Source organism: Delphinapterus leucas, chromosome 15, assembly GCF_059928025.1.
Source record: "Delphinapterus leucas isolate spDelLeu-1000000601 "Yukka" chromosome 15, BTC_Dleu_Yukka2, whole genome shotgun sequence".
Lineage (NCBI taxonomy): Eukaryota > Metazoa > Chordata > Mammalia > Artiodactyla > Monodontidae > Delphinapterus > Delphinapterus leucas.
The window spans coordinates 20056741-20072416 of NC_143143.1; the positions used below are offsets into that span (position 1 = coordinate 20056741).

At 40.7% G+C, this 15676-nt stretch overlaps 1 protein-coding gene across 3 annotated transcripts in view; it reads right to left on the bottom strand.

Annotated features, from left to right (window-relative positions):
* PRKCB (protein kinase C beta) overlaps positions 1–15676 on the bottom strand; it is a 312172-nt gene that overhangs the window by 92249 nt on the left and 204247 nt on the right. For all 3 annotated transcript variants that reach the window (XM_022588515.3, XM_022588514.3, XM_022588513.3), the window contains exons 6-7: positions 3259–3415; positions 1941–2075 (exon numbers count right to left, since the gene is read on the bottom strand). In XM_022588515.3, the coding sequence (XP_022444223.1) occupies positions 1941–2075; positions 3259–3415 (292 nt within the window). The remainder of the gene's footprint in view (positions 1–1940; positions 2076–3258; positions 3416–15676) is intronic.

Consider the following 15676-nt stretch of genomic DNA (forward strand, 5'->3'; position numbering starts at 1 on the left):
ACAGAAAAAAACTCTAAAAATGGTCAATAGTGATTATCTCTGGGCAATGGGATCCCGATAATATTTTGTTTGCTTATTTATATTTTTCTAATAATTATTCAATTAATAATAATGACTAACACTTACTGAGTGCCTACTATTTACCAGACACTGGGCACTTCTCTTATATTAACTAATTTAATGTCACAACAATCCTATGACTTAATTACCACTATTATCTCCGAATGAGGAAAGAAGGCACAGAAAGGCAAAGGAACTTGCCCAGGGGTACACAGCTAGGAAGTGGTAGGACAGAAATTCTAAGCCACGAAGTCTGATTCCAAAGCTTTTGTTATTTTTTGTGTGTGATAAGACCAAAACATGACTATTAGTAATAACAGAAGAAAGCTTAAAGAAATATGACTTTAAGGTAACAATGCTTTAGGATAATCTGTTCAGCTGCAGAAAAAAAAGAAAAGAATGAAATAGCAAAGGAAAAAAATAAAACCTTTAGAAACAGAAACACCATGACAAAAATGGAGAAATTAAGACCAAACGTGTTAAAACACTTCCGTATGGAAAAGAGGAAAACACTTTCAGAAAAACGTTTTCTTTTTTCTTTTCTTTCTTTTTTTTTTAAATCCAACAACATGTCACTTTTTACACAAAGCCAGAGGACTTGGAAAGACTGAACATGGAAGCTTGGAAAAGGATCGACTAGGCAAGAGGTCCCTACAATTCTGCAACCAAAGTGGACAGGTTAATTCTCTCTGTGTGGGGCAGTTTCTCCCTATATCTTCACATGGTCCATTCCCTCACCCCCATCAGGTCTTGGCTGTATGTCACCTCTTCAGAGAGTCCCCTCCTGAGCACGCTATTAAACCACAATGTCACCGTCCCCTGGCAGTCCCTACCCGTTTCTTGCTTACTTTTCTCTATAGCATTCATCAGCATCAAACACTATTTTCTACTATTTTGTATCTCTAGTGACTAGAACGGAGTGGATCCTCAATATATTATTTGAATAAAAGCCTACAATAAATGTGGAGGAGAGACAAGGAAGTTGTAAGGAGGACGATGGAAAGGATGTGAGGGCCCAGTGATCCATTCTCTTTCTTGCTAAACCAGTTTGATTTTGATTGTCTTTCACTTGTAACTGAAAAAGCCCTGAGCAGGGACCATTCAGAAATGAGACAATTTCTCTTAAAGAGATAGGAGCACCCCTAATGACTACTTCTCCCAAAGTTCTAGTGCCAAGGTGGGCCATCTCTTCTGACTCCTTTACTCAGGTAACTGGGAAGGAAACAGTTGCCAAAGAGGACTTATCCAGCCTCTCTGATGGGAATATTGGGGAAGGATTTTTTGCCATTAGAAGGGAATAAAGCAAAAATGTCAGAACAAAGGAGATTTTGCAGCTGACTATGACAGCAACCTTCCAGCACTTTTGTGACCAGGCTTGGTAAGCAGTCCCAATGAAGAAGCATCTTCTTAAGGGGTCAGAATCTGACAGTGGATTACACGTATCTTCTGGGTAAAGCGTGAGAGCCCTTTTAGTGCCCATGGGGCCTGTCAAGCCATATAATTGTGTAAAGTGGGGCAGCTGTAAAACAACAGGGACTGGTGAGGACTGTGGCAAATAGAAAATCCACATCCTGTCTAAAGGGGGTATTAACTATTCAACTGTCCTCATTTTTGCCCTCTAGGTCCAGATTTTTATGGGAAATGTCCTGATTTTGAAAATATTGGCAACTAATTCTTTTTTCTTTTCTTTTTTTTTTTTTTTTTTTTTTTTTTGCATGAGGACTAAATAAAACCATCTATGAGGCAGAGCCAATCTACCAGCTTTCCCTTTGTGATTCTGCTTTAGTTTTTCACATTTAGGAGAAAAAGGGAAACATACTTGCTCCCACATTTTGATGGACCAAGCTGTACTGTTGCTTTCAAAGTGAAATTTCCCTTACCAGCCGTCAACACCAGCTTTCTGCAGTTCAGAAATCCCAAAGGACAAAGATCCCATGAAGTCATTCCTGCTGGTCAGATCCCAATCCCAAATCTCTACAGACAGTCTTCTGTCTTTGTCCGACTCTTTCAGCTGGCTGCAAGGAGAAAAAAAGAGGTCAGTGGAGGTTATGGTGATTTCTCAAGCGGATGAAATGTACAAGAGGACAAAGCCTGAAGGTAGGAATTTTTAAGGATTACAAGCTGTTGTAAGAAACATATTCAGTTTCCATCCCAGGCAAGCTCCCCAGGGAGGTAGAGCTTTTCCTGTTTTACAGCTGTTTAAACAGGTGGAGGGCCTAGGCCAGCTCTGACAGGGACAGTTCTAACTACTTCTGCTGCCTTATGTCCTAATAGGATCCATGATGTTCAGGAAATCCTACTGACACAGTCACTGTAAGAACTATAGATGTCAATCATATAATTGTGTGAGTGTTTGCACACATGCAGGTTGAGGATGAGGCTGAGGAAATGTATGAAGGAAAGAGTCTTGATGGTGCCAGTCTAGGGGAGATTGTTCTAGGGCATGTCCTTGACTGAGGCTGAGATAGGCCCCCAGTTTTGCCCTGAGAGGGGAAAGAAGGAACGAGGCACCACAAGGAATCATGCTTTTGGCCCATGGTCCTTGAAGTCAGACTGTCTGTCGCTGAATCCTGCTCCATTTGTTGTGGGACATTGGCCTGTGCTTTAATCTCTTTAAGCCCTGTTGGTAAAATGGGGATGAAATGACCAACGAAGCTAGATCACTTAATACAGTGCTCGTTATACATAGTACATGCTCAGTAAATATAGGCTGATATATGTCATATTTGTTGGCCCAGATGCATCAAGAAGTGAACCCACATTCTTGGAGCACTAGCCACGTAAAATCCTCCATGGCAGCTGGCAGAGAGCTCCCGGCAAGCTACAGGCCCAGCATTATTCACGCACCCAGCCCTAGAGAGGTCATCCCCACACCCTATGGGTTATGTCCCATGTTTGCCAAGACCCAGAGCTTCTCCCACAATTTGCCTTCACCTAGCAACACATCACACTATTTTCCATCCCACCCACTCTCCCACACCAGAGACATTCTCAGCAGTGTATAAAAAAAAATTCCAATTTTTACTTGGCTTGCAATGCAAAAATGCAGATGGAGGGAGGAAGGAAAGGAAGGAAGGAAGGAGGGAGGCAGGGAAGGAGCGAAGGAAAGAGGAGCTGGGAGAGGACCTCCCCAACCTCAGGTGGCCCACACAACCCAACCTGCACCACCCAGGCTGGGCTGCAATGATTTTAACTTACAATCTAAATGTCTCGTTCCACTCGGGGTTGAGGGAGCACTTGATGGTTTTGGTCTTCTGCTTGCTCTCACTCTTGGGATCAGGAATCAGTTTCAGTTTCACGTAAGGATCAGACAAGCCATTAGGGTCCATAGGTACAAGGTTTTTAGCATCTCTTACTAAAAACAGAAAAAGCAGTTTTAGCATTAATAGCCCCAGAATATTTAAGCACCAGCTACTGATGGTTGTAGAACCTGTGAAAAGATCATTGGCATCACACTTACTTAACGGGAATTTTCATTTATTAACATCAACAGCTAAGAAGCGTACAAAGTGAGATAAACTGAAAAGATGTAGACTCTGCTCTATATTGGGTTAAAATTGATTTCTGACTTTCATACAGCTCTCCCCACTCTGTCCCCTAGATTAACTGTAAGTTCTCTAATCTTATTTTCCAAAAAGTCTACAAGATTGGCTTCTTCCATCTAGCATAATGCTTTCAAGGTTCAAACACACTGTACTTCATTTATGACTGAATAATACCCGCTTGTATGGACATATCAAATTTTGTTTATCCATTCAACAGTTGATCAATATTTGGGCCATTCCCACCTTTTGGCTATTGTGAATAGTGCTGCTATGAACATGTGTATACTCTGACACAAAAGGTCACATATTCTATGATTCCATTTATAGAAAACATCCAGAACAGGTAAATCCAAAGAGACAGCAGACTAGTGGCTGCCAGGAGCTGGTGGGAGGTGGAATGGGGAGCTACTACCTAATGGTTATGGGGTTTCCTTTACAGGTGACAAAATTCCTTGGAACTAGATAGAAATGATGGTTGCACAACACTGCTCATGTACTAAATGCCACTGAATTGTACACTTTAAAATGGTTAATTTTATGTTATGTGCATTTTACCTGAATTCAAAAGGAAAAAGCTAAAAGACAAAGAGTTGCCCTCTAAACCAAAGTGCAACTATTTTCCATGTAGCACCCATAACCAGTACCCAGACAGCCCACAGAGAGAAAAAGAGCAGCATTACCATTAGGCTCCACCCTCAACCAACAACGCTCTGGGTAAAGGAGGCTTAGAGAGGGGAAAGGAAGCAGAGGTCAGCAGTGCAGATGCAACTGGGAATAGGGAGGATAAGATAGAATAAGACATCAACCTGGAGAAATGGGAAGAAGTTAATTAGGAGTCAGTTCAAAACCAGTAATGCAGGCAGCCAAGGGAAGGAATGTATTAGCAGACTCAATCAGGCTGTCTGCTAGAAGGCTAATAGATAATGACTCCTACCAGGAATGCAAAGACGGTTCAACCTTAGAAATCTATTATTAAAATATTCATCATATTTATAGGTCAAAGGAGAAAACCATAGGATCACTGCAACTAGCTAGAAATAACAGGAAATTTTCTTCACAGGATAAAGGATATCTGAAATAATAGACACCAAAGTTAATGATAAATGCAATCCCATTAAAGTCAGGAATAAGACAAAGATACCCATTACCACAGCCATCATTCAACATCTTTTCTAAGTATATCATAAGTGTAATAAGATAACAGAAACAGAAATGTAGGGGTAAAGTATCCCCCATTCCCTGCAACCTTTGCTTCCACCCCCATCACCTCCTACCTGGTGCTTATCATCCAGCAATTACACTACTTTCTTTTTTTTTTTTGTGGTACGCGGGCCTCTCACTGTTGTGGCCTCTCCCGTTGCAGAGCACAGGCTCCGGATGGGCAGGCTCAGCAGCCATGGCTCACGGGCCCAGCCGCTCCACGGCATGTGGGATCTTCCCAGACCGGGGCACGAACCCGTGTCCCCTGCATCGGCAGGCGGACTCTCAACCACTGCGCCACCAGGGAAGCCCTACACTACTTTCTTAAACTCAGTTTCATGTACCCCACGATCTTATGCCACTTCCCATTTTCCAGTCCATTAACTCTAGTACCCCACTGCTACAGGCCTTCCATCACCAGTCTATTGAGCACAATATATTTTCTCTTTCTCCCCATTCCCTCTTGCCTTTACTCCATTCACCCCCAGTTTAGAGTTTTGGGTGCATTATAATCACTCCCTGAAACTACTGTCAACTCCCTTACTCCTCTTTCTTTCCATTTTATCTGACAAACACAGCCTTAGTTAAATTCAAATATTTCCCCTTTATTTTCCTACATGCAAGCAGCTAACCACTGCTAGGGATGGGAGTCAGGGGAGGCTCACTTGCCTAAGATCATATAGCTAGTAAAGGGTTGAGACTGAATAAATGAAATGAGGAAAGGGCTGGGTGGACTGTCTGAGGAGTGACAAGGGACCCCGGGATGCAAGTTGTAACTTATTCTGCATTGACACTGTTCTGCACTCTAGTACATGGCCCTTTCTTCCATTTATCCACAGGTTGAATTCATGTTCCACCTCAGCTTGCAAGTTGTATCTCATTTTTGCACCAAAAGCAAGAATTTTTCCTCTTTGATTTGGTTAAGCTCAATAAGCAGGTCCCTGGGGCTTCCCTGGTGGCGCAGTGGTTGAGAATCTGCCTGCTAATGCAGGGGACACAGGTTCGAGCCCTGGTCTGGGAGGATCCCACATGCCGCAGAGTGGCTGGGCCCGTGAGCCATAACTACTGAGCCTGCGCGTCTGGAGCCTGTGCTCCGCAACAGGAGAGGCCGCGATAGTGAGAGACCCGCGCACCACGATGAAGAGTGGCCCCCGCTTGCCACAACTAGAGAAAGCCCTTGCACAGAATCGAAGACGCAACACAGCAAAAATAAATAAATTAATTAATAAAATCCTACCCCCAACATCTTATTTAAATAAATAAATAAGCAGGTCCCTAATGTGTTAGGCATTCTGCTAGGTACTGGTGACAGGGGCGCCAACATAAGATGTTGATCTTGTCCCCAAGGGATATATAAAACCAAATTTATTCAAAGTACAGTTGATTTCTAATGAGACAGTAGCCAGGTCATATAGTATAGTGGATACAGGGCTATAAGGTGCCAGGGTCTGCATCTTGCCTAGCAGGTATTTCACATTTTTAAACCTCAAATTCTTGATCAGTGAAATGGAGATAATACATACCTCATTGGGTTATTATAAGAGTACAGTCAGACAAGGAATATACATGTTTAGCACAGAACCTGGCACCTAGGGAATAGTCAATAAATGCTAGCTATATTATTGCTATTTCACTGTTCTTAAAATTCATATGCAGTGCCCCTTGTACCACATTTGTCTATTTTTATTATGAAGACTTAACCATTTCCAGACAGACTGATATTAAACAGAACCACTTGTGGTTTTCCTTCTTGAGAGTAATGCATCCGACTTTTCCATTTGAACCCTTCTAGAGGAATGCTCCTCAACCCTCAGCGTGGATAAGGGTCACCTAGAGGACTCGTGAGACACGTATTCCCACAGATAGATTCTGATTCAGTAAGTCTGGAGTGACACCTGCTCATTTGTTTCTCTATCAAGTTCCCAGGTGATGCTGATGCTGCTAGCCCACAGAGCACACATTAGGTAAAACTTTCCTAGATGATATTTCTTAATATCCCCATGCATTTCCCCCATGGAATACAATCTCCAACTGTTACTTTCATTTATTGAGCCTTCCAAGGAAAACAGCATGTGCCAGTTTCTAGGCTGGGATCTTGGAATGACACATCTATCACTCTAGGGAGCTGCATAAAAACATGGTTTGAGATGCTCTGAAGTGCAAGAAACTTGTCTGTCTGGTTGATTGGCAACACATATGCAAGTGGAAACAGCGTCTTTCTTCAAAGACCACGCTCCCTCCCCTGTCTTATGAACTGACACCACAGGACAATCACCAGGACATTCCTCTATTTAAATTTGCAACCTCACAGCTCTTTCAGAGTGCTCTTTGCAGGACAAGTGTATGTTGTATTCTTGAGCCAATCTCATAACTAATGGTTTAAGAATGACCTCTCCCTGGGCATCTACTTCCCCTGAACCAAACATTCCTAACTGAGGCATGACTCCATCTTTCCCCCAACTCTTATAGAACCCTTTCTTCTACTTCTGTCCTTTTGGGTCTCTCCTCTACCAAAGGGGCCAAAAATTTCTGTGGAAAGGTACGGAACAGAATTGATTCTGGGACTGTTCATATCTCCAAGAGCTCTGGCTCCTAGAGCCACTGTATCATGAGCAGTTGACAGTAGCTGCAGGCTAAGATCCAAAGGCCTGTCCCTCCTGAAGCTTTTCAAAGTACAGTCATGTTTCCCAGCAGCAAGAGAGCTGCATATGTATCGAGAAAGCAAATCTCTCTAGACCACACTTGGCGAGACTGACTTTGATTTTTCTTGATAAATGTTTCTTTACTATCTTTGTTGAAATTCAGCCAGCCCAGATGGTACAAAATGCTTCACACAAAGCAGAAATAGCAACCTTCCCCCCTGGTGGAAGTCTGCTAAGTGCACAGGAGAAAAGTGTCCCAATCAAGAGAACATTGCTTGCCTTGGAAGTGAAGCTGGCTGGGGGGTAAGATCTGGCTGTTTCCATCAAAGGGCCTTCAGAGCAAATGAGGCCTCTGCATTCTGGTGCAAGTTACCTAACACGGTGCTGAATCCATAAAAGATAGCAGTACTGTTAACTATTTTCCTAAGAATCGTTCTTCACCAAGAACTTTCCTAGTCTTTTTTTCTGAACCAACTATTGGAAAGTCTGAATAACTGTGTTGCTTTATAGCCATTAACCTACACTGTGTGAACCAGGAGCTTCTCTTTATTAACTCCTTTTGAAGGTCCTTTCTTCAACATCACGAGTCCTCATTTGTCCTCACTACATGTCCTCAGAACAGTTATTCAAAGCAACACACACCAACATTAAGTTATGTTTGAGGATGTTGGCAACGACAAAAAGTAGGAAATAATCTGAGTGCCCATCAACAGGGGAAGGGGTAAATAATCTACAGAATATTCACACTGTGAAATACGAGGTACATGTCAATAACACTGGGCTATCTACATGCACTAACATGTTGAAGAAAATAGCAAGATGAAGATAGACAATTACAGTATAATGCTTCTTTATTTAAGAAAAAGGTCTGAGGACATCAGTGGTTCAGCTGATGAACTCTGGATCGGGTCTGTGAATTAGATAATAGCATTGGGTCAATGTTACATTTCCTGAGTTGGATAACTGTACATATGCAAGAGAATGTCCTTGTTCTTGGGAAATACACACTGATGTACTTAGGGGCAAATGAGAACCATGACTCCAACCTATTCTCAGATGGCTGGGAAAAAATATACACACACAGGGCTTCCCTGGTGGTGCAGTTGTTGAGAGTCCACCTGCCGATGCAGGGGACACGGGTTCATGCCCCGGTCCGGGAAGATCCCACATGCCGCGGAGCGGCTGGGCCCATGAGACATGGCTGCTGAGCCTGCGCGTCCAGAGCCTGTGCTCCGCAACGGGAGAGGCCACAGCACTGAGAGCCCGCATACCGCAAAAAAAAAAAAAAAATATATATATATATATATATATATACACACACACATAAAAATATTTAACAGAGAGAATGATAAACCAAATGTAGCAAGATATGAACAAGTGGTAAATCAAATCAGGTAAAGAGCATACAGATATTCCTTGTACTGTTCTTGCAACTTTTCTGTAACTTTGAGATTACGTCAAAATAAAAAGTTTTAATAAACAAGGCCCTCCAAATCTTCAAGAGACAAGTATAATAAAATAAATTTTCTACAAGGTCATATATGAATGTAAATATATAGAAAAGAGTCTGGAAGGATAAACCCAAAATTGGCTTGAAGTAACGGTTACATCTGTGGAAGAGGTAAAGGAATCTGGTTTGGGGGCTGTGGGCAAAAGAGACGTCAGCCTTAACTGTCATATTCTGAATTTATTACAAAGAGAATGCATTCTTATATTAACTGTGTTATTAAAACTTAGTTTAAAAAACAATTCAGTTGTGGTGCATCTACAGCCTCCAAGAATCCATTGTTCTGGCCTTCAGAGACCCGCACCCTGTTCCGCAGAGACTTTTTAGAGCAACTAGGTCTGCAAAGATCATGGTTTCAATCCCTGAGCCCTTGGTGAACAATGCACAGACCCAGAATGACCTCTTTAAGATCAGCTGGATGCCCCCAGCACATAACCCAGAATCAAAGCAGGGTTGGAGGAAAGAGACTAAACAGGTGAAAAATTTCACAACCATCCACCTATTCTAGCACTCCTGCTCTGCATCCCCCTCCTTCCATTCCAGTGACCTCCAGATGGATGACAGTTCACTGGACCTTTGGTTAACCCCAAATCCCTCCACACTGCCCTGCTACATCTTCTTAAGTTGCAAGCTTCTTCAGCCCTCTACTCCTAGATCCGCATCCTTTTGATTCCTGTTCACTTATTACTTCTTCTAACCTCAAGGTTCTCTGATGCTACAGCTTTTGGGAGCCATGGATCCATCAGAATCCCCTTCCAGCTCATCTTAACTGGCCATCCCTGGCCTCATCTGATGGAATCTGATTACAAAGTAAGCAAACCTGGGGTCTCTGGGCAGCCCACATGCAGCATCTACGGCATCCCAGGCACATCGTGGCCAAAGGCTCCTAGAGCAGCTGGCTTCCCGTCACTGCTGGCAATGGTACAGTTATCACACATCCATTTATTTGTGTTGAGACAGACTTCCAGCTGGGACCGTCACAGTGTCTGTCTGGAAGACAGTCTGTCAAGCCAAGGCAAGTGAAACGATGATGGGGGAGCTAATGCAGGTGAATCAGGACCCAAATTAGCAATAGTTAGACTCTGGAGTCACACACACCTTCAGGTCTGAATCCTGCCTCTGCCTTTACTCTCACTAACTGGGTGCCCTTAAGTAAAAAGACTTCTCTGAGCCTGAGTTCCCCTGTCTTCGAAACGCTGATAAAGTCACATACAACTCAAAGGGATGTGTGATAATTATAGGATGGCCATCCATGCCAGTTTACCCAGAGCAGCCTCAGTCTCTATCTGTTGTCCTTTTACTCTCAAGAGAGTCCAGTTTGGACAATAAATTATATGGTTCCCCTAATTATAGAGGATAATGGTGTTGAAGTATAGTGTAAAGCACGTGGCAGAGGTTCAACAAACGTTGATTTCCTTTCTCCTTTGAGAGAATTTAGATCAAATTATATAACTATTAAGATCCATTTCAAGGTTAAAAGAGCATCTCTCCAATGTGATTTTCATATAAATGAACCTAGAGGAGGTAGTCAGAGAATGATAGATGATCTGAAGCCAAATGAGATACATCCCTTCCTTCTTCTTATATTATGGCTTCCTCTCCATCCCAATCCAGCCACCTGGAATGGCTCTTCCTCTGAACTCCCCAATAACCTTTTATCCTTTTAATCCCCTGCTCCCTTTACACCAATTTTTTTTTTAACCTCATCAAACCCTCAGATCCCTCAACTCTTTCCTTTCCTCCGGTCCATCAGTGTGCGCCTGAGTTATTACTTTTCTCCTAACCCTACCAATATGGAAAGCCCTCCAATCACTTCTGGCCACAGGCTTAAATATTTTGTCTTTTCAACAACATCCTGTCTGCATACCTCAGACCATCAGTGATATATGGCTTAGAGAGTGCCCCTGGAGAAAGTGGGGGCTTGACGCATGACCCACTCAGGATCTCCAACCACACCTTGGCCCTCCACACCACCTGTCAACCCTACTGGGTGTGCCCAGTCAACCCCCCATCTCATTCTCGACAGAAGCAATTTCAAGACCTCATCATTTTAAGGCTCCCACCTGATTCCCGCTCCATCTTGTTCATCTGAGGATCTTCTGTATTATGTTTGTGTCATGAATTTCTAGTTCTATTATGTTTTCATCAGAAAATGTGGGCTGAGCCATTTCTGGGGCATTTTGTGAAGAATTTCATAAGGTTTGCATTGCAAGCTAACATATCACCAATTTTGTGCATAGTAGGGAAAAAGGTGTTTCTCTTATGGAAGGGTTCAGGCTTCAAGATAGAGGTATTGGACACTCACTTTAATTATATTATTTAAGTTATCTATATCCATATTTTTTTATCTGTTTTATCTGTCAAAGACTGACAAAGTATGTTTTAAAACCCTCCTGTGACGGTATTTCTATAAATTTCTCCTTTCATTTCTAGCAGTTTTTGCTTTTATGTATTTTGACCCTGTGTTACTTGAGACTCATGACTATTTTTTGGTCTTGGATTTTATGTTTCATTCTTAAAAAATTCTTTTTATGCAGTTTATTATTTGTTTGTCTGGAACTCTACTCTCAATATAGGTGTTTTTCCATTTAGCTGGTCTTTTCTCGAGGAACATCTGATTCCATTTACCTGTGGATCAATGCTGTTTGTCCTCTACATCTTTTTTTTTTTTCATGATTGTAGTCATTTCTTTGTCCCTTTTCCCTGCCACCTGGAAGTACTCCTTAAGCTTGTTTCCATATTGCTGATAATATTTTCTGCAGTCGGCATTCCTCTATTTACTGTTTCTACGCATTTTAATTTACTTTATTTTTTACATTACTTTTTATTATCGTAACATGAGCTCCTTCTTGCTCACACCTTCCCCTGAGCCAGCTCCTCTTTCATCTCAGGCTATTGCCTTACCTTCTGTCCTCCCCTGCTCTCAGTGTCTCTCTCTCTTCCTCCCTCCCTCCCACCCTCCTTTCCTCTCCTTATCTTTTATCTGTTTATTTTCTGCCTATGGCATTTAATTTTTTAAATTAAATACAGCATACAGTAATACTGACTTTTTTATTTTGGTGTATAGTTTTCTGAATTTTGACACATGTATAGATTCATGTAACCACCACACTACCAGGATACAGAACAATTCTATCATTCCAGAAAAAACCCCTTGTGCTGCCGCTTCCTAGTTACAAACTGCCCCCTCCCTCAGCCCCTAGCAATCGATGATCTATTTCTCACTTACTACAGTTTTATCTTTTTAAGAATGGTATATCCATGGAATCATACAGTATGAAACCTTCTGAGATTGGCTTCTCTAACTCAGCAAAATTCCTTTGAGAGTGAGCCAAGATGTATGTATGAACAGTTAATTCCCTTCTATTGATGAGGAATATTCCACTGTATGGATGTACCACAGTTAGTTTATCCATTCACCTGTTCAAGGACATTTGAGTGGTCTCTAGTTTTTGTTGATTATGATAGAGCTGTGCAACTATCCATATGTTTTTGTATGAACAAAAAGTTTCATTTCTCTAGGGTAAATTCCTAGGAGTCAGATCATTAAGTCATATGGTAGGTGTATGTATACATACATACATACATATATATATATGTCAAAAGGTTTTCCAGAGTGACTGTACCATTTTGCATTCCCACTAGCAATGAATGAAAGTTCCTCTCACTCTGCATCCTGCCAGCGCACTGTATTTACAGTATTTATTATCGTTATCATTTTAGCCATTCTAATACGTGTACAGTGGTTATTTCATTGTGGCTTTAATTTGTATTTCCCTAATTTCTAGTGATACTGAATATCTTCTTGCGAATGAATTTGCCATGTTTATATCGTCTTTGGTGGTGTGTTGGTTTGAGTCTTTGGACCATCTTTTTCGTGGGGTTGTTTTCATACTTATGACTCTGAGAGTTCTTTACTCTGGATTCAGGTCCTTTGTCAGATGTGTAATTTGCAAATATTTTCTTCCAGTTTGTAGCCTGTCTTTTCATTCTATAACAGTGTCTTTTGCAGAGCATACTTTTTTAAAAATTTTAATAAGGTCCAAATAATCGTTTTTTTCTTTTATGAGTCATGTTTTTAGTGCCATGTTTGAGAATTCTTTGTTTAACTCCAGGTCATAAAAATTTTCTCCTGTTTTCTACCTTTATATTTTACATTCAGATCTATAATCCATTTTGAGTTAATTCTTATATAAGGTATGAAGTAGAAGGTGAGGCTCATTTTGTTTGCATATGGATGCCCAATCTTTCCAACATCACTTGCTGAAAGACTGGATAGTCTTTCAATTTCTTTGTTTTTATACTTAAAAAAAAAAATCAATGGGCCATATTTGTGTGGGTATATATCTGGACTCTCTATTCTGTTCCAGTCATTTATGTATCTATCCCTTTACCAAACTCACACTGCCTGATTACTGAAGCTTTATATATAAGTCTCAAGATTGAGTACTATGATTCTGCCAACGTTATTCTTCACCTTAAAAATTGTTTTGGCCCTTCTAGTTCTTTGGCCTTTCCATTAAATTTTAGAATCACCTTGTCCATATCAATAAAAAAAATCCTGCTGAGATTTTGACTGGAAATTCATTAAGTCTACAGATCAGTCTGAAGAACTGACAACTTTACTGTATGCTGAGTCTTCAAACATGGTATGTCTTTTCATATATTTAGGTATTCTTTGATTTCTTGCAGTGTTTTATAATTTTCAGCATACAGATCCTAGACATGTTTTGTTAGATTTATAACAAAATATTTCATTTGTTTTGAAGTTACTGTAAATGGTGTTTTTAAAATTTTAGTTTCTAATTGTTAAAGGTTGATATATAAAAATACAAATGATTTTTATGTGGTCACCTTATATCTTGCAATTTAACTCATTAGTTCTTGGAGGTTTTTTGGTAGATTCTTTTGGATTTTCTACATAGACCATCATTTTCTATGTACAGAGACAGTTTTGCTTTTTCCCCTCCAATCTGTATTTCTCAACCTGTTTTTCCAATCTTTCGTTTTTTTTATTCTCTTACTACACCAGCTAGATCTTCCAGTATGATGCTGAACAGAGTGGGTGCGGGTGGACATCCTTGTCTTGTTTCATAGCTTAGGGGGAAAGCATGCTGTCTTTCATTATTAAGTACCTTGTAGACTTTTCTCTAGATGTCCTTTATAACATCAAGAAAGCTTCCTTCCATTTCTACTCTGCTGAGAACTTTTATCATAAATGGATAGTAAATCTTGTCAAGTGCTTCTTCTTTCTTTAGATTATGAACATAGTGGAATACATTAATTGATTTTTTAATTATTGAACCAGCCTTGCATTCCCAGGATAAAATTTACTTTGTTGGGGTGTATTATTCTTTTTACATATTTCTGGGTTTGATTTCCTAATATTTTGTTGAAGATTTTTGTAGTTATGGTTATAAGGGATAACTGTAGTTTTCTTGTACTGTTTTTGTCTGACTTTGGTATCGGGGTAATGCTATCCTCATAAAATAACTTAGGAAGTGTTCCCTACTCTTCTGTTTTCTAGAAGAATCAGTGTCATTTCTTTTTTAAATGTCTGGTAGAATTCCACAATATAAATCTCATTCCAAGCACTTCTGTATCTGGACTCCACAAATTCTGATGTGTTGCATTTTCATTTTCTTTCATGGGTTCAACATATTTTCTAATTTTCCTTGAGATTTCCTCTTTGAACCACAGAATAAGTAGAAGTTTGCTTTTTAATTTCCACATTTTTCCAGGGGCCCTACTCCCATGATTTTAATTTCTACCTAAAAGCTCTTTACTGAGCTTTATAACAGAACACACAACTGTCTACCATATATCTGGAACTGGATATCCCATAAGTACATCAACCCAAAAGCATGTCCAAGAATACTCACTCTCATGAAGTAAGTCAGAAAGAGAAAAACAAATACCGTATGCTAACACGCATGTATGGAATCTAAAAAAAAAATGGTTCTGAAGAACCTAGGGGCAGGACAGGAATAAAGACACAGACGTCGAGAATGGACTTGAGGACATGGGGAGGGGGAAGGGTAAGCTGGGGCGAAGTGAGAGAGTGGCATGGACTTATATACACTACCAAATGTAAAATAGATGGCTAGTGGGAAGCAGCTGCATCGCGTGGGGAGATCAACTCGGTGTTTTGTGACCACCTAGAGGGGTGGGACAGGGAGGGTGGGAGGGAGATGCAAGAAGGAGGGGATATGGGGATATATGTATATGTATAGCTGACTCACTCTGTTATAAAGCAGAAACTAACACCCCATTGTAAAGCAATTATACTCCAATAAAGATGTTAAAAAAGCGAGAAAACTTTCATGTGGACCACTAAAAAGGAAGAAATGAAAATGAAGTTTTTTAAACATTCTTTTGTTAAAAAAAAAAAAAAAGAATACTTCCTCCCTGTCATTATCCCCCAACCCCCCCCCCACCTACCTACCAGCATACAGAACAGAGCATATGTGCTGCCCCTCTTTCAATGCCATCCTTGATGAGTGCTTAACCATTCACCCAACTGTGGTGAGAAATCTGGAAATCACCTTGGTCGCCTCCCCTCGGTAAAATCTTTGACTGTGTACTATTCATTCTGCCTCTTTATCATTTTATGTACCTGAGCCCTTCTTACTATCCACACTGTTACCACCTTAACAATAATAATTGTGTCATAGGGTTACGTGATTACTAAGTCATATCTGAAGCCTGTAAAGTGCCTGGTA